The 25,483-nt window shown below is 44.2% G+C and overlaps 1 protein-coding gene across 5 annotated transcripts in view; it reads right to left on the reverse strand.

Moving 5' to 3' along the window:
* Window positions 1-25,483, reverse strand: part of IDO2 (indoleamine 2,3-dioxygenase 2) — a 43,117-nt gene that overhangs the window by 1,202 nt on the left and 16,432 nt on the right. For 2 of the 5 annotated variants that reach the window (XM_029226216.1, XM_029226220.1), the window contains exons 3-11: window positions 23,916-24,035; window positions 21,664-21,782; window positions 21,427-21,581; window positions 20,618-20,632; window positions 19,083-19,153; window positions 17,656-17,773; window positions 11,318-11,377; window positions 7,423-7,474; window positions 1,230-1,378 (exon numbers count right to left, since the gene is read on the reverse strand). In XM_029226216.1, the coding sequence (XP_029082049.1) occupies window positions 1,230-1,378; window positions 7,423-7,474; window positions 11,318-11,377; window positions 17,656-17,773; window positions 19,083-19,153; window positions 20,618-20,632; window positions 21,427-21,581; window positions 21,664-21,782; window positions 23,916-24,035 (859 nt within the window). Of the gene's footprint in view, window positions 1-1,229; window positions 1,379-7,422; window positions 7,475-11,317; window positions 11,378-17,655; window positions 17,774-19,082; window positions 19,183-20,617; window positions 20,633-21,426; window positions 21,582-21,663; window positions 21,783-23,915; window positions 24,036-25,483 lie in introns of all 5 variants that reach the window. The other 3 variants (XM_029226218.1, XM_029226217.1, XM_029226219.1) reach the window with 3 other exon arrangements.

The following is a 25,483-nucleotide window of genomic DNA, read 5'->3' on the forward strand; positions in this document are numbered from 1 at the left end:
GTAGCTCCACGTGGAAAGGTAAGAGAGCCTGTCTGCCTTCCCAGACATCAACACAGCAAATGCTGCTGCTGCTCTCCTAACTGCTCATCCTAATAGTGTCTAATCAACTTGGCTGGCTCTTTTGCATACAGACATCAGATCCTCCAAATGTAGATTGGAGATGAGGCAGGAAAAGAAGCAAGCCCATCACAAATAACTAAGATGGAACTAGCTCTACCAGCCAAGATATAAATATTTATCATCTACCAAATGTGGGCAACATATCTTGCTAGTTACACATGAGGTATATCTACAAATGTAAGGCATGGACCCTTAAACCGATGAGCTAAATACTCTGCTGAATTTTGTTTCCTGAGTGCTTCGTTGTGGAGGGAGTGCTAAGGAAGAGGAAAGTAATAGAGTTTCTGAGGACAGGAAGATAAAGAACGATCAACTGTTTTAGTAACAGCCTCTTGAAGTCAAATTGTTTAAAAATCAAATCAATAGATATTTATGGGAAATACAGGTAGACGAGAGATCATTTACAGGAAACTCATTATGGGATTTATATTAGGCATGGTACGTCAACTACTAACCTCATCAAACCAAAATTCCGTGAAAAGTGATCATGGTTCTATAGAACAGACTTTTGTGGATGAGACTGGACCCTATGACACCGAATTCTAGTCATTTGTTTTTTCTTAATCCAACTTGAAAACTCTGTACCAGGAAGTGCCTTTTTGCAGCTGTTGAACATTAGGCTTGATGCCGGCAGGTAAGGAAAAGAGCCATTTCAAGCTTGTAAAATGGCAGAACCCCTCTTCTGGTCTACGTAGCCTTGGCTTGCGGCCGCACCATTTTTACGGAATGGGCTTCACGGGAGGAGCCCATCCCCATCCCCAGCTGCATCCAGACCTGGCGACATAGTATCACAGCCCTGGATCTGCAGATCTCTCCCCCACTCTACAGAAGCAAGCTACTGCCTAAGGACCCAAACAAAGTTACAGGGAACAGCTGGAAATATAGGAATGTTTTAAGATTTGGAAATAAAACCCAATATTCAGCTGAGCTCTGATACTGATTGGCTTGACAGTCCCAGATGGCAGGTGCACAGTCTCCTGGTTGATCTGGAGAAGTATAGACTTCCTGAGAGTTTCATTTACTTACTTGGACATATCAGTTGATAAAAACACCACTGTTCTTCCTCCCTGTTAAGGAAAAAGCAAGAAAAAGAAAAACGTCCGACTTACTGCTTTCCTTGCTGTGACGAACACCCAAGAATTCATCAAAGGCATGCAGCACTGTGCTCTGAGCAGCGCTCGCACCGGAGTAATGCAGGGGCTCTTTGGAGACGCCTTCATATAACAACCCCGCAGGCATTGCTGGGTTATCCTTCCAGCTAGGCAAGAGTAAAAGTCAGAGAGAAGAAGTGGGTGCTAGGAGTTAAGAGTATATTTTCTGATATGGAAACAGAGATTGAGTGAGAAAGTGAACACAATTTCAATGGCAAATTTAGGGCAAGAGGCTGGGTATCTTTGTAGGATGTGTACTTAAGCATTATCTTGACCCGACTTCCTAACAGGCCAGCCCTTCTCTTTGCTCATATAAAGGACTGTTCCAGAGAAGTAAAAGATATTTAGAGAGAAATCACTGGCATTGGTCCTATGACATGTTTTTGGAAAAATTCAATTATAAAGATGACGTCAGTGCTGATCAACAGGAACCATTAACATAGGGGATCTGGAACAATCTTCACTCCCTCTGCTAATCTCAACCTTGATGACCTTGATGCCCGTAACTCCACAAGTAGAGTTTTGAAAATACATGCGCATGCACACACACACACACACACACACACACACACACACACCCCAAACACCGACACAGCCACACAAATATACATACAAATATACACACACATCTTTTCCCTTCCCTAAAAGTTATAGCTATAACAGTTTTCACATTAAACTTCAGTTCTAAATACTACCTAACTTCATGGGAATGCCTTTATCAGATAGTTTGTTGATGGCGGGTGTTAATAATAAGGGTAGCAGCAAAGAGAACACAATACAGCCATGCAGATTACCAGAATCTACAGTCAAGGACAGGAGGAAGGACCGGAATTAAGGCTCAGATTAAATGGTTTTTCCTTCCTTCTCTCTCCTCTCTTCTCTTCTTTTCTCTCCTCTTCTGTCGCCCTGATTCCACGTCTTCATCTTTTTGTCCTTGAGTCCCCCTCTTCCTGAGGACCCAAGCCACTTTACTCAGTTCGCTGTCTGACTTTTTATAGGGTCTTGAACCGTCACAGAGTGTATGTGGGTGACTCCACAATGAGACAGTCGGCAGCGCCAAGAACACACCACATCTGCCCTTACGATGCTTTACAGTTTACGTATCACATTCACATCCATTTTCTCGTTTGTCCTCTTTGGAGTAGATCAAGGCAGGCATTTTAAAATCCATTTTACAGATAAAGAAATAAAGACTCAAGGCACTAAGTCTCTAGGACCACGTTGTTAGAGAGAGAGGGAACCAGAACTTGACCCCCAAACTTGTCATTTTCTAGTTTCACTTCCCAAGACCACCCACGGGTAAATTTCTACTTTTACTAAAGAACAGAATCGTTTCCTTTTATTGCCGGGAACCCTGTTGTTAAGGGTTTTAAATAACAGGCTTATGTTGATGTCTCTCCTTCTTCCTGTAATTCTACAAGTCATTCTGCTGGAGAGAAGGGAAACACACACATCTCGCACACACAAAAGCCGCAGACAGACTGCTCAACTCGCATCCATGACCTTTTCCAAATACTTTCCTGAGGTAGGAAATGCTATTGTTTTCTTTGGGAGCTGTTTTGCGTTGCCTGTTCTGTGGTTTCACTGGATGAATATCGTAGTGGCCTTTGCAGTTGTAGCAATATCACTATGGAAAGAGATGACACATGCACAGCAGGGCAGGCAACAAGTTGGAGGAAACCAGGGAGGATTCTGAGTCTAAGGTCACAACCTGCTGTATCTCTTAGGAGAGAGCGCTCTATCTTAAGCAGATATGGAATGGAATCTCAGCTTTGATACTTAGTAACTCAGAGCCTTGGGTGAGTTAATTAACTTCCTGGAGCGTCAGTTTCCTCATCCCAGTAATATTAGTATCTACCTTACTGGGTTGTGAGAACTAATTAAAATAATACCTGGTCCTATTGTATAGGACCTGTGCCTGAAAACTATCAAGCATTTGATAAATATTAGCCGTTTTATCATATTATTCACAGTGAATTTTAACCTCTGCTCCCTCCTTTTGTAACTTTGTACAAACCCTTCTGAGTCTCAGTTCTCCTGACTTGTACCTACTTCCTGAAGCTGCTGGAAGAAACAAGTGGATTCCACAAAGGTCTACTGACTCCGCAGAGTTCAGGACACTGGTCCAATAAAATTTCTAAGCAACATTTTTTGGGGCAGAAATATTGAAGACCAGACCACTATTGTGTGGTAAGTGGACCAAACACGATGGCTGTACTGGTTCAGATTTTTTCTCTGTAATCCTGTTGATGGTCTCATATAGTCACTTTGGTCTCCTTCTCTAGTTCCTTCCCTTCACGACCACTTCTAAGTGCTGGACACTCTCAGGACTCATTCCTTGGGCTTCTCACTACTCTCACTTCCCAAGTGATCTCACCTAAGTCTCCTGGATTTCAAAGCCAACTATATTAGGATTACTGACGAATGTGCACCTGGACCTGGATCTCTGCCCTATATTCCAGAGACGTGTATTCAACTGCCTACTAGACATCTCCATGGGAGGGGACACATCCCAAACTGACCTCTCGATTCCCCCTTCCTTTGGCCAGACCTGCCCCTCCCATGTCTCCACCTTCAGAGAAAGGAAAATGGCAGCTCCATTCTTTCCATGGATCCGGCCACACACCTCGAGTCCTCTCTGAAGGACCTCATTCTCTTCCATTCTACGTGCAATCCAAGAGCAGATAACTTCAGTCCACATCCAGAACTGCCTGTTTCTCAAGGCCTCTTCTGCTCCTGCCTAGTCCAGGCCACCACCCTGGACTGTAGTCAGAGTTTCTTAGGTGCGTTCCTCGGTCCATTCTATTCCCCACTCAGAAGACAGCGTGGCGATTTGCGACTTCACACAGCTCGTGTCATTCTTCTCAAAACTTGCCTGTGGTGCTCACCCCACTCAGAAAAGGAGCCAACGAGCCTCTACGTGATCTGGTCCCCCCACCGCTTGTATTTCTCATTCTCCCCACGTTTACTCCATGCGAGCACTGCTGGGCTCGGTGCAGCTCTTCCTCCAAAAGTGCTTCCACCCCAGGGTCATTATGATGCTTGTTCCTTTCAGGCAGAGCAGGTACCTGGGTGGTTTGCTACTCTTCCTCACCTCCTTCGCATATCTGCTTAAGCATCCTTTAGAAATGTGGCATTCGCAGATCACAATAAATAAATAAGGACTTCGGCTACCACCCCTAACACTCCATAATGCTCTGTTATCCTACTTTAAAGTTTCCTGTATCTCTTCTTGTTGTAACACATCGAGCATGGTATTGCCTTTGTTATATTTATTTATTCATTATCTGTCTCCCGTGATTAAGCTGTAAGCTCCACAGAAATGAAGTTGCTCTTTTTACTGCTCCATCCCCAGCACCTAGAACTGTGCCTGGCATTTTGTCAGCCCTCGCTAAATATTTGGTCAATGAGTGAATGAAAACATAGCACTCTATAATTAGGTATTATCTACGTAGAATATGTGAATCCAAGTGCATTTGTTGAAAGGACCTGGTCAGCTTGAAAGAAGATGATAGAGAAAAAGAGAGCATGAAAGTCAAAAAAAAAAAAAATAAAAGGAAGGCATCTACTTTCAAAACCCATATTCTCCAACTATGATGAGATTAATATGAGGAAGAAAAATTGGGTTTCTCTGAATAGCCCAAGGATTGCTCCCATGCGTTCTCAGGCCCAAACTGCTGTTTGTGAAGAAAAGGAATTCGTTTCCTTACAAATCTCTGTAGGCAAGTTTATTTTTAACATTTCTTGTAGCATATTTCTAGCAAACCCCAGAAAAGGGGAAGTTTAAACAGAAAAAAAAAAGAAAGGAAAAGAGATGACTTTTATCCATAGGGGCTAACTTCCCTGAGAAATTTGACGTGAGTGAGAAATAAAGGGACTATGTTTCATCTACAGATGGAATTTCTTAATGCTCCTAAATAAAAATGTTTTTTTAAAATGTCAACAAAAATAATGAGTCAAGCATAAGACAAATCAAGAACACAGGAGCAGATTTAGACTTTTCAAGACAACCCTACTGGGAACTCTCAACAATCCAGATGCTTTTGGCCACCAACACATTTAGGATTGGCTACTGGCCACTTAGTTTAGCTACGTGGGAAATAATTTTGAGGATCAGAAATAGAAAAGAGGCTTTTATGTAGATCACAGATAAAATGCATCATTGACTCAGAACTTATCTTAGTGAAAATGAAGTCACCCTTTGGTATCCATTTAACTATGATAGATGGGATTCTAAAAATGTTGTCCCAAGATTCCCATTCTAACTCCTAGAACTATTAATATGATAAGACAGCATGCCTGTCGATATGATATATCATAAGGCAAGGCAAAAGGGACCTTGAAGGTGTAATTAAGGTCACTAATGAGAGACCTTAACATAGGCAGTTATCCTGGATTATCTAGGGGAGCTTAATCTAATCACACAAGACCTTAAAAGCAGGGAGTTTTCTCTGGCTGATGACAGGAGATCTCTGAGAGATCTGAATTACCAGAAGGATTGGAAATATCATTGCTGACTTGGAAAGGATACTGGAGGCTTCTAGAAGCTGACAGCAGATTCTGCCAGGAAAGAATGAGAGACCTCAGTTCCCAACCCACAAAGAGCTGATTCTACCAAAGACCTGAATGAGTTTGGAAGTGAATTCTCCCCCAGATTCTCCAGATAAGAGCTCAAGCCCAGCAGATCCCGACTTCAGCCTTTTGAGACCCTAAACAGAGAACCAAGCCAAGCTCACCCAGACTTGTGACCTACAGGAATGTGAGGTAATAAATGAGCCTTGCTAAGTTGTGGTAATTTGTTATGGAACAGTGACAACTAACCCCAACTCAGAGAGCAAACTGAAGCACAAGGAGATTTTCCAGAATTAGGTCTTCCGAAAACGCAGTCTATTTAAAACGTTTTGGAAAAATGGCCCTTTTGTTCTCCCCTCTAATCCTACCAAAGCCTAGCTGCATGCTTTGCTTAATATTTGTTGCTAGAATCTCTATTTTACGATCAGATCTTTGTACTGACCCTGACTACATGCAAAAGATACAGAGAGCAAAAAGAGTTCTACAGGATGAATAATCCCTTTGTCGGGGTTTCAGGAGTGAAGGGTACATAGGAAGGTGTAAATTGTGAGATATGCTCTCAATTCCATTCCTTTGCTCTTCCCCTTTCCTTCTCTTTTCCCCATAAACCAGGTACCTGTTACTCTCAAGTTATTCTCTAGAAACTTTGCTTCCACTCACTACCCCTACAACGAGGGGTCCCCACCCAGGCTGGCCTCCCCTGAGAATGTGTCACACTACAGACCTACCCAATCTAGAGAAAATACTTAATACACATGGTCACTCCCTTCGTGCACCCATGGAATATACCACTAAATCTACGGATGAATCAGTACATCTATTGATGTTGGAATTCAGCATGACTCTTGCTACATCCAGACACAGCTTCATATTCTTCCTACCAACAGCGTTTCAGGCACCTCCTAGTTATCAAGATGGTGCTCTAGATGATGTCTATTTTCACCTCTTCCATCCATCACCTCCACCTTTCACTCTTCACCATTAAAACAAAAACAAAAACTTAGTTTCTCTCAGTTAATGTGAATAGGAAGGCAATCTCATTAAAACATGTCACGTTATGACAAATGTATTTAAAATAAGACATGTATCTAAGAGTAGAGTTCTCTATCTGGAGGAATTGCAGGCCAGGTGACCAAAGAAGAACACCAGAAATATGAAAAACTGTCTTTGTTGTAGCTATTCCAAGAATGTTAGAAGGAAGCTTTTAAGCTACTGCCTATGCCTCCACCTGCCTGCATAACAGGCAGGAGAAAAGATACACATAATCGAGCTTTGTGGGTGGCACACTGGGCTGTGTTCCCCTCTGTCACCCAGTGGTTTTCTAAGGTGAGTACATTGAATCGAAAGTGATGGCCTCAGGACAATTACTCTAAACTTAAATATTCAATCCTTCAGTGTCATTTGTCATGCAAATGGTACCCCACTTCTTTTATCCAGGAATGGATCCAGGTGATTCCTTTGTTAGCAAGGGTTACTTGGTGTGTTTCTTCCTCTGGGAAGCTTCTGTCTGTTTCTCCCCTCATAAATCTGGGAAAGGCTACAGATGCCTCACGCAGGAAAAGAGTTGAACTGTACTTACCCAGAGAAGAAGATCCGGATGACTGCGTAAAATATGTCTGGATCTACATAATCTAGAGGAGCAATCAAAATGTGAACTTTACTACAGGCAAAAAAAAGCAATTGGTTCCATATGCACGGGCTCTGCTGCCCTCCCAGGACACCCCCTCTATCTGATCTGCACAGAAACCTGGAGGGAACACAGCGGCAGGAGGGGGAGGAACGTTCCCTTCTGTCGCCCCCCTCGCTGGCGCTGACAGGAGGGTTAAACGGTTCCAAATGCTGCCTTTTTCTATTTGTGGTCACGTCCCTCTTCTGCACTTAACAACAATCACCAAAAAGAGAGGTCAAGACCATCTTTAAAAAATTAGTATTTTAAACAGACGGAGAGAATGAAAGAATGTGGGAAGCAGAAAGGAGAAAAGCAGAGAGAAAGAATCTGCTCTCTTCAAGGCTTTCAGAAGAGAGGACCACTGAACCCCTGCGTGCATTTCTGTGTAGTCAACAAAGGGCAGAGAGTGGAGGATCCTCTGCTCAGGCTCTGCCACACTTGGTCGGACACAGGCTCACTCATTAGTCCGTGCAGCTCGTTGTGTGTGTGTGTGTTGTTGTTGTTTCTGTTTTGGGGGTGTTTTCTTTTGATGGTGCCACATGTGGGACCTTAGTTCCCCAACCAGGGATCCAACCCATGGCCTCTGCATTAGAAGCACCTAGTCTTAACCACAGGGAAGTCCCTATGCTGCTCATTTTGAATCTAAGCCAATGCGTGGGGATAACTGATCCCACTAGCTTATTAACTTGTGTGTGTAAAGAAGCACGTCCTCACATTTGCACCGAATTTCTTTTCATCCACTTTTGAACGTTATTCTCTCTTCTTCTCACAATGGGGCCCCTCTGGGAGCTGACATGTTTCTCTCATCCAGATTCCTGTCTATGTCTCTTTGTTTCGGAGAAAAAAAGAAACATCTTTTTGATGAGACCTAAATAATGGCATCTCTATACCATCAATTTACCTTTTCCACCATCACACCTGATCTCTGGTCTTCCATCTCTGTCTTCTCTGAAGCCCCCTGGGCTCAGGTAACTCACATCTCCCATCAGCCTCAGGGCTTCCCAGGGCCTCTGAGGGCTGTCACATCCTCCATGCTCATTTGCGACACCATCCCATGTGCTGGACTTTTCCCTGGGCCCTATTTCTGGGTCTTTCCCATTTGGTGCTCTGTTCCCACAAATATGCTAAGTACTATGTACAAATTTTTGCTGAAGCAGTAATGACTGGAGATAATTTAATGTTTTACCCAACTTATCATATTTAAGGAGGAAAATCCAAATGATTACTTCAGTAAATGTGAGATAATTTTTTCTTTTTTTTTGTGGCTGTACCACATGGCTTGCAGAATCTTAGTTCCCTGATCAGGAACTGAATCCAAGCCCTCGGCAGTGAAAGCGCAGAGTCCTAACCACTGGACTGCCAGGGAATTCCCAAATGTGAGATAAGTTTGATGTAAAATTTTCAATAGATATAAAAAAATCCATTCATGATTAAGACAAACAAAAAATTTTAGCTAATTAGGAATAAGAGGGAACATCCTTAAACTGATAAAAGGAATCCACAGAAAGCCTCCAGTGCATATTATACTTAACGTTGAAATATTAAAAATGTCGGACAAAACCAAGTATCAGCACGTCCATTCAACACTGTGTTAGGCATCCCCTCGCCTGAAGAATAAGAATAAAAATTGAAAGAAAAAAGTTATGAGTATTTAAATGAAAAAGCAAAACAATGTTATTCTCAAATAATATGATTTCTACATAGAAAACCTAATCAACAGATCATCATTAGAATTAATAAGAGTGTTTATCAAAGTGCTAGATTCAAGGTTCACACTAAATAACAATTTCATTCTATAAACCAAGAACAAACAGGAATTAGTTCAGTCAAAAGATGCCATAGTGGCTAGAAACAAAAATATAAAGTAACTATGAATAAAGCAGAATATATCTAAATCTCTTATGTTGAAATAAGTCAAAGTAATTTAAGAAAATGTGTCTTTGTTCATGGACAAGAAAACTCAGTATCAATATCCAGGAAAATAAATGTATCTAAAGAAGAGTTTTTTGTTTTGTTTTGTTTATTTTGTTTTTATTGTATATTCAAATATTTAATGTAATTACTGATATATTTGGGTTATATATACACTTTTATTTATTTTGTCTTTGTCTCCTATTCTCTGTTCCCTTTTTTCTTCTTTTTTGACTTTCATGAAAAAAATGTTTTAAATTATTTTATTTCCCCCCTTATTATCATTAGTTTCCCCCTCTTAATGCTATTCTTTTAGTAGTCATTCTTGAGATTACAACAGATATCTTTGATTCAATAGATCTACGAAATTTAGTACTTTTACCACTTCCCAATCAATACAAGGTCTGTAGAATACTTTATCTTATTTAACCCCTTTGCCTTTTGTGCTATTGTTATCATTTATTTTATTTCTACGTACCTTTTAAACCTACATTATTATTGTTGTATAAATTCAATAATCATTTGAATTTAACCACATAGTTACCATCTCTTGCTCTTCATTCTGTCCTGTATTTCTGTGCTTACATCTGGAATCTTTGTACTTTTGCCCGAAGAACTCAATTGAATATTTATTTTAGTGTGGGTCCTTTGGCAATAAGTTTTCAGAGTTTTTATTTGCCTGAAAATATCTTTGTTTTAATTTCAAATTTGAAAGATATTTTGGCTAGGTGTGTAATGCCAAATTGAAAGTTATTTTCTTTCTGCACTTCAGTGGTATCATTCCATTTTCTTGGTTTCTTTTTTTCTGTTGACAAGTCTTCTTATTTCTTTAAAGAAGAGTTTTCTATCTGGATAAATTTCAGGCCATGTGGGAAGAGAAGAACACCCAGCAATATGAAGACATGATTCCGAGAGCACGTTAATGTCTTTACATTAGTCTCCACCTGTCCATCTGCCCTGATCAGAGGACAGAAGGACCAGATAGAATATCAAAATCAGGTCATTTTTCTCCAAATTAATATACAGATTTAATGCCATTTGAGCAAAATTCTTAACAGGATTTTTTTATTGGGATTTGACAAGCTGATTCTAAGTTTATATGAAAAGCAAAGGGTCAAAGACAGGACGCGTGCCCCTGGAGAAGAGAAAAGTGAGGGGGATTTTCTCTACCTGAAAATGAGAAATACTATGAAGCTATGGTTCATTTAAGACAGATGGTTTTTGTGTGGGGAAAGACAAACAGACGATGAAACGGAATAGGGAGCCTGGAAAGAGATCCAATCATTTAAGAAAATCTGATGTAAGACAGTGTTAATATTGTAGGTTAGTGATTATTCACAGAAGGGAAATTGAATTTATTTCCTATGTCATACTGTATAGAGATAATAATTATATGTGTGTTAAGGGGTGAAAGGTGAAAGACAAACAACATCAACTACAGAAAAAAATGTAGAAAAATATATCTATGACCTCTGATTATGAAATTATATCTTATGCCACACTTCCTGAAAATAAACTGTTACAAAAGAAACTATAAATACTTTGACTATATTTAAATTAAGAACTTCTGCTTTCACAAGGCAGAATGAGACAAACCACAACACTTGCAATCCATAACTAACAAAGATCACCCTCCAGAGTGTACCCAAAAACTTACTAAAGGCAATGAGTAAAAGATAAAAGACATTTCCAAAAATAAGGAAAGCCATGCATTTCACAAATCAGGGACACACGCGATGAGCACGCAGGAGCACAGGCCCTTCCACCCCCATCCCAGACACACAGACAGTTAACTCATTAGAAAACAGGGAGATGCAAGAGTGACAACATCAGCATGGCAGAATAAGAGTTTTCGACTGTCTTCCCCCCAAAGAGCATTGTTTTAGACAGTCACCCGTGGATAAGACAGCCTTTGTGGAAGTCCAGGAGTCCAGCGAAAGGTTCCAGAACACCACTGGAGCAAAAAAAAAAAAAAAATCTAAGAGTGGATGCACTGAAGAGGGTAAGAAGAATATTTCACTTTACCCACATCACCCCTTCCCCAGGGCAGCACAGCACAGGGCCAAGAGGGACCTTCTTGGCACACTCCTGAGGGTGGCAAGAGTGAGCCTTTGCAGATAGGCAGCGAGCAAGTACAGCGGGACTCTGTGGGATTGGGAGAAAGCAAACACACTTGAGAGTTTAGCACTGCCCTAGGGGAAGCAAAGGAAGAATGTCAGCTCCTGGCCTGGCTTTACAGGATCAAAAGAAGGCATGCACGACGATGAGTACTAGAAATTCTGCCACAAGAGGGAGCAAAAAGACTGGAGCAGGTGTATCCATAGACAGTGTGAAAAAGCCTCAGAATCCCTACCGGGGCTGATGGAAGGTATTTCTCTCCCTAAACCAGGTAGAGAACATCTATTAACGTGGGGCTGGTGAGGGACAAGAGCCACATAAAAACTCTTGCTTCTGGATCTGATGTGTGTACACTTGGGCTGAGAAGGGCAGTTCCTGAAAGCCAGTGCCATTATCCTCCAGGGAGTATAGAAGACCCAAGAAGACACCTGAGTTACGTCTCCCCCCTTTCCTTCCCTGTGTCTTCCTAGAGGAGTGGAAAAATGGCCCCATGGACTGCAGCTTCTGCCCCGATGGCCAAGCCCAGGTGCACTTAGTGGATGGGGCTAGATGTCTTCCAAAGTTGCTGTTGTTATTGTTCAGAAAAACACAAAACACTTTGGTCAAGTATCTTGTTCTTTTAAATCTAAGTGACTCTCAAGAAAAATACAATGTCTGCTTTTGATTAATTCACTCTCATCTCATTCTATCATAAGCATTATTTTTGTTTTGCTTGGAAAACCTAAGGAAACTTGCTTTTTCAAATTTTCAGGGGTAGGGATTTAGGTTTTATACTGAGAAGTGGCCTTTAAACAAAACAAAACTCAGCAAATCCTTGCTTTGGGTCAGTACTAAAGCCACAGACCCAGAATCACTGCAGTATTTTCATATGACATCATTAATGTTCATTATGGTCATCCTACCCAGAAAGGTAAGGCAGTCAATGCTCCATTACTGACACCCAAAACAAAGCACTGTAGGTGCATAACTGAAATATACATCTGATGGACCTGACCACCAAACTGTGTTTTTTGGGTAATTCCCACTTTTTTTTTTTTTTTTTTTTTTTTTTTTGCGGTACGCGGGCCTCTCACCGCTGTGGCCTCTCCCGTTGCGGAGCACAGGCTCCGGACGCACAGGCTCAGCAGCCATGGCTCACGGGCCCAGCCGCTCCGCGGCATGTGGGATCTTCCCGGACCGGGGCACGAACCCACGTCCCCTGCATCAGCAGGCGGACTCTCAACCGCTGCGCCACCAGGGAAGCCCGTAATTCCCACTTTTAAAGCCACATATTTCCACTGAATGTCTCACCATCACCTTAAATGTGACATGTTTCAAAGCAAGTGTTGTTTCCTTTCCCTGTGTTCCCTATTTACTTTGAAAATCAATCTGCCAACCAAGCAGAACTTGATTCAGTCTTCCAAATAACAGATCTTTGCCAGAGGCCTCATGACTTTTTTCAACCAGCTTTGAAATCATACGTATGTATATACCCTTGACCCCTCCTCCTGCCTCGGCTCACACCTAAGCTCTGCCAATCCTCAGCCCTTCTCCTTGGGGACTCTTGTTTATTTCTCCTGTTGCTCCATCCCTTGCCCCATTCGTGGGTTTGGCAGCATTACTGAGAGGGTTTAAGCAGCTATATATGCCTGGATGAGACCAGGGCTTAAATCTGAGTGTAAACAGGAGTTAAGTAGGCAGAGGGTGAGTTAGGAAGAATGTCTGAAGCAGAAGGAATAGTCCGTACACAAGCCTTGAAGTGGAAGAAGTTCTTTTCAGGAGCTAAAAGCTAGTGTCAGAAAGAATAAGTGAAGGGAAAGATGATGTGAAATAAACTAAAATTAAAATAGCCTGGGGTCAGTTCATCTTGGGTCTTGCAGAATAGGTTAAGGATTTTGGCCTTATCCTTAGAATAATGGATAAACTAGTGCTTTCGGTTGAAATCTAATGTGATAGACACGTGTAGTTTTAAATTTTCTAGTAGCCATATTTCAAAAGGTAAAAAAGAAAGGAAAAATTAATATCAATACTATATTTTAGTTAACTCCAAATATCGAAAATACTATCATGTCGGTATGTAATCAATATAAAAATTATTAACGTGGTTTATTTGAAATCCTGGGTATATTCTTATAGATTTAAAATTTATTTTATACTTGAGTGCATTTTAATTCGATGCTGAATTTTCAACAGTTAAGTGAAAGGTAATCTTTCTAACAAAGAAGCTGCGTCTAACAGAAAAGTATGTGACACTGATTCAGTTTTTCGACTTCAATTTCAATTAGCTAAATTTAAATACAATTAAAAATTTAGGGCTTCCCTGGTGGCGCAGCGGTTGAGAGTCCGTCTGCCGATGCAGGGGACGCGGGTTTGTGCCCCGGTCCGGGGGGATCCCACATGTCGCGGAGCGGCTGGGCCCATGAGCCATGGCCACTGAGCCTGTGCGTCCGGAGCCTGTGCTCCGCAACGGGAGAGGCCACAGCGGTGAGAGGCCCGCGTACCAAAAAAAAAAAAAAAAAAAAATTCAGTTCCTCAATCACACCGTCCATATAGCAAGTGTTCGGTGGCCGCGTGTGGCTGGAGGTTACAATATTGGACTGTGCCAGGAGGGCAACGGGAGGGTTTTAAGAGTCAAAGTGGTGCAACCGATCTGCACTCCTAAAAGTTGATTCAGGCTTCTGTGAAGAGCATGGATTCGACTAGGTAAAGGACAGATGAGAGAAAGGATTGAGAAGGCCACTGCGGGAGTGCTGGCGGGAGATAAGATAGCCAGGTGCAGAGGAAGTGATGGTGGAAACACAGGGAAAGGAAAAGATGCCAACAGTACTCCAGAAAGAGACTTCCCTTTGTTGTAATGGAATGTTGTTTTACTTGGACCTATCCTTCCCCTGACAAAAACAACAAAAAGCTGGGTAAATGTGAAAACATCCTAAAGGCCATCAAAGAGCTCAAAAGACAGCAAGGAACCACCGAGCATACATTGCAAGGGAAAGCAGAAACCCAGGGAGGTAGAAAACAAGACCAGCAGAGATAGTTTTCCCTGAAATCACTTGCCCATCCGGGTTCGCCAGGGCTCGGGTTTAGTGGCTTCTCTGTACGATGGGAGCCCTGGTCCCAGCTTTGGTGAGGAATTTTACACCAGACCCTCCTCATATTATCCGCAGAGTCCCAAATGCCTATACTCACAACCTCCGAGTGAATCAGGGCCCCACTGTACCCCCGTTTGCCACAGGAGATAGAATTAGAACTAACTTTGGCACCAAGCCAAAGAGGATTAAAAAAAAATCTGTCCCTGAAAAGTCGTGACCTTTTCTTTTGCACATTTTTAGCCCAAGTTCAGTTGTTGGGTCCTTACTTGTTCAACATGATTTAAGATGATCCAGAATTTTAGAGTTCCAAAGAACCAGGAAGAACCAAATACAAATATTTCTCTTTCCTAGTCCCAAAAGCCTGCCTACAGATGATGTTTCAAAGACAATGAACATTACAAGGTGAAAACAAAATCAAGCATAGAAAAAAACATGGCAACCACTGTGAGGACTGACAAAGAAAGAGAAGGTTAAAAAACAAGAAGGAAACAGAAACCAGTTTCAAATATTAGAACGACCACATCTTTAGGCGTGACTTTGAAAATTCCTGGAAAGGAGGGTTTGTACAGGAAGGGAGTACGCAATTCGTGCTAAAGTTTGGCTCCGAAAGAAGAATGGTTGGGTAAGCTCCATTTGGGGGAGGACAGCAGTGCAGCTGGGCTCTATTTATCAGGCAGAAGAAATTCAACAACCATAAACCACAATCAATCACTAACAGATCCGTGTGATTCCTTACACCTTGCAGTTTTTATTGTTCATTACCTTTTTTTTTTTTTAATTGCTGTACGCAGGCCTCTCACTGTTGTGGCCTCTCCCGCTGCGGAGCACGGGCTCCTGACGCGCAAGCTCAGCGGCCATGGCTCACGGGCCCAGCCGCTCCGCGGCACGTGGGATCTTCCCGGACCGGAGCACGAACCCGTGTCCCCTGCATCAGCAGGCGGACTCTCAACCACTGCGCCACCAGGGAAGACTGTTATCATTTTTATAATTTTACTTTTCTGGTTACTGTGGCTGCATAACAAACCACTCCAAACTCAGTGGCACAGAATAACCATTGTATTACACTCATGGACTCAGGGCAGGAATCAGGGCGAGACGCAGTAGAGATGGCCTGTCTCTGCTCCTCAGTGGTTGAGTCCTCCGCTGAGGAAATGGAAGAGAGAGGATGCCTGGAAAGTGGGAACTTAGACTCATCTGAGGGCTTATTCGCCCCTGTGCTAGGTGCTAACTGGAGCGCCTACAGTTGGCCTCCCTGTGTGGTTTGACATCTTCATTCACAGCCATGGTGGCCACAGAGTAGATGGAATTTTTACATGGTGGCTCAGTATACAGGGTGGCAGCTGCAACACTTTTTCTAGCCTTGTCTGGGAAGTCACACTGTGTCACTTCCGCTGAGTTCTACTGATCGCGAGCATGTCACAAGCCCGCCTACGTCACGAGCCAGGACACGGGCTTTGATGAGAGAAATACCCGGGCCACATTGTGAAGGAGCCCTGAGGATGGATGGTGGTGTTGTGGCCATTTTTGAAAACTGCAGGCTGATACATTCATCTATTTCACTGCAGTGACTAGTAGTGAAACCTTTAAAATACATGATGTTGGGCTTCCCTGGTGGCGCAGTGGTTAAGAGTCCGCCTGCCGATGCAGGGGACGCGGGTTCGTGCCCCGCTCCGGGAAGATCCCACGTGCCGCGAGGCGGCTGGGCCCCTGAGCCATGGCCGCTGAGCCTGCGCGTCCGGAGCCTGTGCTCCGCAGTGAGAGAGGCCACAGCAGTGAGAGGCCCGCGTACTGCAAATAAATAAAATAAAATAAAATAAAATACATGATGTCTGTGTGGGAAAATTTGCCTTTGGGGGACACAAGGGAAATCACCCCATCGCCTGCCCAGGCCATCAGACCTCCTGTAGAGGATGATCAAGAAAGCATCAGGGTTGGCCTGGGCTAAATACGTGACTTTGAAAATGAGTGCTAGGGAAGCATGTGAGAGCCAGACAGGGCTGTGCCACCTTACTGGGACACGCCCCGGGACAAGGTGGAGGGCCTCCTGTGACCTTCCAAACCACTCACTGCTGCTTATTCCTACGATCTGAAGACCCTGCGACGCCCCTCTAGTGGTCTTCATATCCTGAGTAATAAACGCAGGGCATCTTGCAAAACTAAAACGCATCTCACTGAGCTGGGAGAGCTTGTTTGGCAGGAGACCTACTGATGTGATCGGGAGGAATTTACAATTAAAAATCAGGGAAATGGGGAGATGTGAGTCAAACGTGTAAAACAGGGGCCTTGAATGGAAAGAATACATAACCCTGTGACTTCAGATGGGCTTCCCAGAGAGTCTGGGATGACAAAGAAATCTATCCTTTGAATGAAAAGTCATAAAGCTGAGTACCATCCGGTCTCCGGCTCCCTCCCTCCTGCCCTGCTTCCTACAAACACTCTCTTTTTCCAGAATCTGTTTTGTTTTCCAGTGAAGAAGGACTTAGGGAAACTGATACTTAGCTGCTTTTCCCTTGCTAAACAGATCACACCCATTTTCCCCCTTAAATTTTTGAGATTCTTCTGCTAGGGGAAGTTGAAGAGCTGCCCAGACATTGGAGAGGAAGGCAGTTGCCAGAATAATATGTAACCAGTTGCAGCAAGGGTGGGTCCCTTAAGTGGCCACACCTGTGGTAACCCATCCCTGCACTGGTCACAGAGGAGGGCTGAAGAAGCCAAGGTCAGTCATGTCCTCCGGTACCCAGGTCACTGCTGGATAAAGCAGGTACAAGCCATGTTGTGTGCCCTTCCCCTCCTCCCAAGCTTCGTGCAAGACCTCAACACACAAAGAAATACATGACAGCCGAAGAGAGGAAATTAGCCTAATCACATGAAAATAGAAAGACTATACCAGGAGAATATCCCTGCCAACTGAGAGATCATTTTCCAATAGTATGAGCGCAGTTACCTAAAACAAAGCTAGCACAGCAGTGCCATCTCATGGACGTTGCCAACCTCCAGGCCCTTTCTCCCCCCGCAAGCGATCCCTCAGCCTTCAGGAGCCCCTTACCATGCATTTGTCCCAAGGATCTGGTGATGTCCTGAATGGAGAGCCTCAGTTGCTGCAGGGCTTGGAGCAGGGAGTCTGGGCTGGGCAGCAAGACGGCATTCACCGCCTGAACAAGGGCCTGGGGATGAGATTCAGTCTCACAATGCATTAGCATTCACTGAAGGCCCATTGAGATGCAGTGAGCCTCAGAGATGGGGGAATCCAGGAAGGGCAGCCTTCTGCCTGCTGGACTGTGTGACAGGGCTCCCCAGGGAGTGCTTCTAAACTACATTTGGCCAGGAGGTCCTTCTCGAAGGAGAATCCTCCTGGTCACCTCCCAGATGGACCTGGTTAGGTCTTTCTGGATCTTTCCACTGGCTGATACTTCGTGTGCCTCTCAGGGGCCTCACTCTGTCATTTTCCTCCTTTCTGCTTCTTGAGTTATTACACATAATACTCCTGCGTCTTGACTCCCGCGTCTTGACTCAGGACGGCCTCACCCCTGAGCTCTGTCTTACAGAAAATCAGAATTGTGGAGCCCTCAGCTCAGACCCCCCTTCATTAGCAGCCTCGACCTTATCTGAGCTATACTTGGAAGGCCAGTATTTTATTCTGTATCTTTCTATGGAATAAACACCCGGCTGAGAAGTAAAGTGACCACATAGTTTCACTTCTGAGAGTGCAAGAGGGAGCTATAATAATTGTAGCCCAATCTGGTCACCTGCAGTAGGTACAGTAGGCACCCAAAATATGCTTACCAGGGAAGGCGGTGAGGAAGGACAGAAATCTAACTTCAATATCTTCAGGCGGGGCATGGATCCTCTGGCAGACACCTGACCTTTCTGGGACCCGCCTGACCCCTAAAGGAATTCAAGTTTACAACCCCCAGGGCTAGGTAATCTCAAGGATGGTCCATTTTAACTCAGAGCCCTTGCGTGGTCGTTCCAGGCATCAGCATCTCTCTCTCTGTCTCTGTCTCTCTGTCTCTCTCTCTGCTTAATTCCTTTACATTACTCAGGTGTTAACTTTCAGACCTGTCATTTCCCTTGGAAAGCTTTGCCCGACCCTTCAAGTCTGAATTAGGTTTTAGATGTCTTTTCATGAAACACGGCACTTTTTTTCATGTTACTCCCTACATCAATGCACCCTCCTCCACTGGATCCTGAGCCTCTGTGGAAGCCAGAGCAATGTCTGTCTTACTCCCCCAGATCTCCCATTGCCTAGAACAATGCTTGTTTGTTGATGGGCAAACGGTCAACTGCATGTTTTACAGTAGTTGAGGAAAGGTAGATACCTCTGTGGTCCAGAACTTAAATCTCTTTGCTCAACTAACCAAGTAAGATGAGGCCTGTATTCATGAATTCACTGCAGGGAAAGGGCCTGGGTGGGAAGCAAAGCTCAGACTGACTTTTCATGTAGAAAAAAAAGTTCTGTGAGTGGGAAGATACCTTAATCCCGGGTACAGCTGCTTTCTCCACCAAAACAGTCACCAGTATAAAACCACGCAGGCTTTCTCCCCCTGGGAATAAGACAATGGGGTCCAAGTTCCTTGGAAGGGACATGACCACGTGGTTAGAAAGGTCTGGACACAGTGAGTACGCACGGCCCAGCGGTGGCCTCGAGTCAGGTAACTGCTATAGTCCAAGGCGGAACCAGAGGTTGATGCTCTCCTCTCCACAGGGCAGCCCGAGGATGGGCCTCTTCCCTCCAGCAACATTCAGGTAGGAAAGAGACAGATCTGCTCCAGCCCAAGTTCACCTGAGGACTCCCAAGCTACCATGGCCCGGATGGTCCCAGACCATCCCCCCCACTCCCCACGCCCGCCCCTGCTGTAGAACTGCTAAAGCACGAGGGGACAAGTAGGGCTGATTCTTCACAGGGCCAGTCCGGGCCCCATCACACCCTTCCCGTTAGGAGCACAGTGTCTTAATGCTGCAGTGACCACAGGCAACAGCTAATTCCATGCTCCTTTCTTACGGACAGAAAACTATGGCCCAAAGAAGCAAAATCGCTTCCCCAGTTGCATCCAGCTGCTTAGTCACTGGACCTGGTCCAGAGCAGTTTCATAGCTCAGGCTAGTGCTCTCTCTCATTAGTCATTTCCCCCCCCAAATTCTGTATTATAATAGTGAAAGCTGAAGACTGTTATAGAGGAATCTTTCTTAAATGATCTGTTATCACACGGATTCAAATAGCCCAGAGGCGGATCCAGTCTACAAAACATAAAACTTCATTCCATAAGTCACTTCTGCCTCTAAAACATGAGAAGACATGAAAAACAAACACAAAAGATAACTCAGTCAGGGACCCCCATAGTTTCCGCAGAGTCACGTTAGTGTGGGAAATGGGGTCTTCAGGCTTCATCTCTCCATCTTCTGAGCTACAGCTTTTATACTGAGCCCCTTTATCGAGCTGAGGTTTGGTGACCGGAGAGGCAGTGTCAACTTAGAGGTTAACTGTGCTCCCTGGGGAAACAGGAGCCTAAGAACATCTGGGCCAGACTTGCCCCACGAGCTCCAGTCTATGTAATATTTCAAAGGGATTCTGTAGCTGTAGCAGCCACAGCCAGCAATTTGGCCTTTCAGAGAAGTTACAGTGAGACCAGAGATCTTCCTCAGATCATTAGACTTCAAAAAATCACAGAGAATTGGAGAACTCGTGAAGTTTTGGTGTTTTGGGGGGTTTTGGTTTGTTTTTTTGCTCTTCTTACATTGCATTGTACTTGTTTCATTACGTACAAATTGGAAAATGTAGTAAAGAAAATTAATCCCTTAATCTCTACAAAGCAGAGACAACTACTGCTAACTTTGGGGCTGTTGATTTGGGGTACATTTCCTTCTACTATTTTTTCATGCATTTTTATATGTTTTATGTACTATACATACAATGTGGTATGCTTTCTCTTTTTTTGCTTGTTGGTTTTATTGTAAGCTTTTACAGTTAGCAAGGATCCTAAAGTGAGTAAAGGATTTCTGAGAACTTACCTGATTTCCAGGGGTCTAGTCCAATTTCAGTTATTGACAAAAGGAAAGAAAAAGAAGAGAACAAATCAGTTTGCAAACCTGATATGCCTTCTAGGGTCACGTGGACACACGCATGCATACTTGTGTGCAAATGCACGCGGAGACACACACACATCGTGCCCAGTTTGGATGTCACGTGTTGTGACTAGACCGTGGGCCTGAGGGGAGCAGAATAGACCTCCCCAAATATGCCACTTAGGTGGATTGATTATTTTGAATTAAAGGTACTTGAGAAACAGCAGGTGCCAAAAGGACACTCAGACCTCTTTGTGCCCCTGAAAGTAGGAAATAAATCTCCCATGTGAAGGCCCCCTCTCTGTACCAGGAAGTAGAGAGAGACAGCCTTATCACCAGAGACAGGAATTCAGGGCTGAGAAGCCTGTATAAACAAACCTTGTTAACTTCTTCCCTAGTTAGCTAACCCAAGCCCAAAAGCCTGTGTCTTGTCAATTCTTCATAAATGCATTGCTGCCTCATCTAGAAGATATACAAGCTTCTGGCTTTAGTCGCATATTCGAGTCTCATCTTTTTATGGGGATCTAATACGTACAAAATTAAATTTGTTTTTCTCCTGTTCCCCTATCTGATGTCAGTTTGATTATTAGACCAGCTAAGCAGCCTAAATGGGAAGAAGGGCAAGGTTTTCCTCCCCTACGGTCCTCGGAGCAACAAAGAGGCAGATAGGTCTCAATTTACATATCAGCCCCAGAGCATTTAGCCTGTGGCCATCCTGACAATTGAAATTGCTCCTTTTATGTACTTGCAATTACCTGCCCCAATGTTTTCAGAGTGGGTTGAGAGGAAGCTCCTGGGAACTGTGATTTTTGAACTCGTGTTCAAGTTCACCCCTTCTTTGGCACCATAAATCGGGTAATAAATATGAACATCTCTAATCACAAAATAGCTGACAAAGCCTGGATTTTTCCTGCAGAGAGAAGGAAAAGTCAAGACTCTCCCTTACCCGGTTTTAATCTGTGCAAATCCCAAGCGCCTTCTCCCGCTCTTACCTTCCTGGGTTCCTAGTAGCCCAGTTGGCCAGAACCACGTCCGAGTGAAGCAGGATAGGAGGGAGCCCCAAGTTCCTGGAGACCTCGACCAAGGGAAGGGCAAGGGTTCTCGGCAGAACCTTGCAGATATAAATCCAGACAATTAGCACATTCTAGAAAGAATGCAGCAGAGGAAGCAATCTGTCTTTTATTCTGGCAATCTTGTGGTAGAACAACGAGCCGGGGATAAAACTGGAATTATGTGAGTGATCCATATACACACACCTCATTCTCATATTTATTCTGTTAACAACCTAGTGGATATATTGTTTATGAGTACGGTCTGAAATATATATGAAAATTACAAAACTGGAACACACGCACACACACAGAGTATACAATAATCTCTGAATATTGTGCAGAGAAGGGCCTGAGCAAACATTTAAGCATAAATGGGGGCTGAGCTGATGAGCAGTGGGAAGAAATCTCTCTCTATATACGTATCTCCAGATAAATAGATAGATCAGACAGATATGTAGCTATCTAGATATATGTGTGTTTTTGTGTATAGTCTTAGTTTTAGGAACATATGCGTATGTGTTTGTATGCACGCGCGCGCGCGTGTGTGTGTGTGTGTGTGTGTATCCTCTCCTCAGGGAGAGGGATGGGAAGGATAGAACGCTTCATCAAATCCAATAACAACTTCGAGTAAGTCACCTCAAGACAGTCCCCATTCAACCCCTGAGTTATCCTAGGACACTCTAAAGAACCCTATATGCCCCCAAATCCAGAAAAACTATCCGGACCCATACAGGTACCAGTGGGGGACTCCAACCACGAACAAGGCTAAATTAGTCTAGATCCAAAAGAACATTCTTATGCTTCTTGTCTCCCACTTCCATTTTCCTTCCCGTTAATCTACTCAAAGAAGTCCAGCTTCTGCCTTAGTTTTCCCTTAGATTTTTAGAGAGAGTTGGGACAGAACTGTTTCTCAGGTAGGAAACAATAAAGAGCTTTAAAGAGTTGTCAGATTCAAACCTAAGGCCAGCTTCCCTTGGGGGGCAGTGGATGAGTAGGGCAGCGCAGAAGTGAGGTGTCTCCATAGTGAGGAAGCGAAAGGAGGAGATACAAAGAAGGTAAGAGATGGCCCGAGGCGGGGTGGGGTGTGACAGGGGGCTCCCACCCCTTTCCCTGATTGAGGATTGTGGTTTGGAGAACGGAAGGAGGGAAGCCCATTGGATGTCTTGTCCTATGTGCCTAGATCACAGACTTTCCAACATCAGACACATGACTCTTTTTAAAGAGTCTGAAGCAGCTCTATGCTTTCCTCTTCTCTCCTTTCTTACTTTCCTTTCTTTTTCTCACTGGGAGTCTCCTGTATTTACTTGGGAGAGAAAAGGTAGAATCAACCAAGCAAACAAGATAAGCACGGGCTGCTGACTCAAGAAGCAGGAAGTACTAGAACAAGGGTAACACCCTCATTTCTGGAGAATGTCTATTTATAAAAAAAAATGACACTAATAGGAATTTATCCTGCAGTTAGGGAAACAAAGATTTCACGTTCCAAGTTTCAGATTGAAACTGTAAAAAGTTATGAAAAGATTCAGAAGAGATTTACATGAACTATTAAGAGACACAGACCAATATTTGGTAGATAGCAAGCAACATTCAAGAAAGGAAGATTGGTGTTATAAATGGCAATGTGTGCTCTTCCCCGCTGGGGAAAGAAGGTTACATTAGTGAAATCAGAAGGTCTGAGCTGTGGCCCCGGATTTTCCATGAACTTGCTATGTGACCTTGGGCAAGGAATTTAACTCCTGTAGTCCTCAGCCATCTGTAAAATGGGCACAGCATTGCTGTACTTACCTTATGGGATTGTGAACATTGACTGTGATTACGGATGTGTACAAGAGCACAAACTGCTGTAAAATGGAAATCATTAAGTTTTCCATGACACCTCAGAACTTGCCTTCAAATGCAGCTTTTCACAATTCTTGGAAGAGGGTGGGTGCCAGAAAAAACAAAATTCAAAAACTAATGAGAGGGCTACCAGTTCTAAGGAAAGTTAACCTCCTGGCCAGGGGAAAAAGGTGTTTTCATTTAGATGGGCCCTTTGTCCTTCCTTCACCTCATACCCAAAGGAAAGAACAAGAAAGGACCCATTTTCCAGGCAAACAGAGAGCGTTTGCCAGGTGCAGCAGACCTTTGTAGAAAGCGTCCTCCAGGTGCAGCAGACCTGCCAGATGACAGGACAGGTGTCCCTTTGTCCCTACCTCTTTGGGCTGTGCCTCTCCATCCTGCCAGACATATCCCATGGTAATAAAGGATAGGACCAGGTGTGCCAGCCGCTGTTCCCGGTAACCCGTGAGGAACTGGCAGTTCAAGAGGGGCATCTGTTCAAGAGAATTTCCAGAGATTACCAGCTGCAGGGGTGTGAAGGGTGCAGGGGTTCTGTGGCTTGAAGGGGTTATGTTTCAGTGACGGGGATCCACACACCCCCCTTTCTACCCTGATCTTAGGACACTGCGGTAGAGGAGGTATCCCAGATGATATTGTTCACGAAGTACTTACACCAAATTTTCCCCATGGTTGTGCCGGACACTGGTCACCATCACTGACAGCTTGGTTAGAGTGTTCTAGAATAACTCAGTCCCAAGACTGACATCATTTATTAAACGGGAGTCTCCCGGGGCAACTTTTACAATCCTGCCTTATCAAAGCACCTCCGCGTAACGGGTACCATTTAACCCTAATAACAGCCCTGCTGCTGTGGACGTTACTGTCTCTGTTTACTCTGTTTAATTCGTAGGTAAACGAGTACACGGAGGCCAGTGGAGTTAGGAATCCGATCAAATCCCTTAAGGGAGGTTGCTGAGCGGGGAATAAGAGGTTGTTCAGTTCTTGTCCGAACACTCCCCGTGACCCTGTGACCTCTCCACGCCCGCTCCCTCCCTGTCAAGATGCGTCATAGAGAGGTGTAAAGGTGATGTCGTTGAAAGCAACACCCTGTACACAAGTTAGTTATTACTGACAGCCCTGCCTAAGCAAATATTACCAGTTTCTCAGTTTTCCCCCGGCCAACCCTGCCTGTCTCGGTTGCCGTCAACAGCCTCTGAGCTCCAGCTTCCCTGTACCTCCCCCTCGGCTTTCCTCTGTCCCCTATCCCTTCCCCAGCTCTAGACACAGTCTGATCTAGTTCTTCCCAGGTGCCCCTCTCCAGGATCCGAAGCGCCAGAAGGGGCGGCGGTGGATGTGTGTATCTCTTTAAGCTCCGGGCTCTTAAACGATGAGTGACAAGTGGGCTGGGACCGCGGTTCCCCATGCCCAGGGCCCGGCAGCCGGAGCCGCAGCCTCCCCGATGGTAATCCTTCCTCCGCTGGCCCCTAGGGGGCAGCCTTTCTGAGTCTGTCCTCACTGTGCCAGACTGTTTATTTCACCCTTAAAGTTGGCTCTGAGATAGAATCGCGAAAGTTCTGTGCAGAATCGCGAAAGTTCTGTGCCTTAGGGTGTGTGTGTGTCTATTGGAGGGATTGCTGAGATGTTGCATTTTAACAGGAACCAGCCTGAGAATTATAACCACAGTTATAATGTATTCAGTTATTTCTTCAGTACTTATTCTAAGGCAATTACTAAAGTGTCCAAGGCATGGTGCGAAAAGCGTCCCAAGCAGGTTGATACTCCATTTTCCCCCAAACCCACAGGCCAAAACTGAGGGTCAGAGAGGGTAAGATATTTGCCCAGAGCCACAGAGCCAGGAGGGACTGAGCCAGGGTGCTAGTTCAGTTCTGCTGACCACAGCCCTGCCCTCTGAAGTCAGCACTGCCCGAAAAAAATATGATAG

The sequence above is a fragment of the Monodon monoceros genome, unplaced genomic scaffold (genome assembly GCF_005190385.1).
Source record: "Monodon monoceros isolate NGI ecotype Baffin Bay Population unplaced genomic scaffold, NGI_Narwhal_1 Super_Scaffold_17, whole genome shotgun sequence".
NCBI classification, from domain to species: domain Eukaryota; kingdom Metazoa; phylum Chordata; class Mammalia; order Artiodactyla; family Monodontidae; genus Monodon; species Monodon monoceros.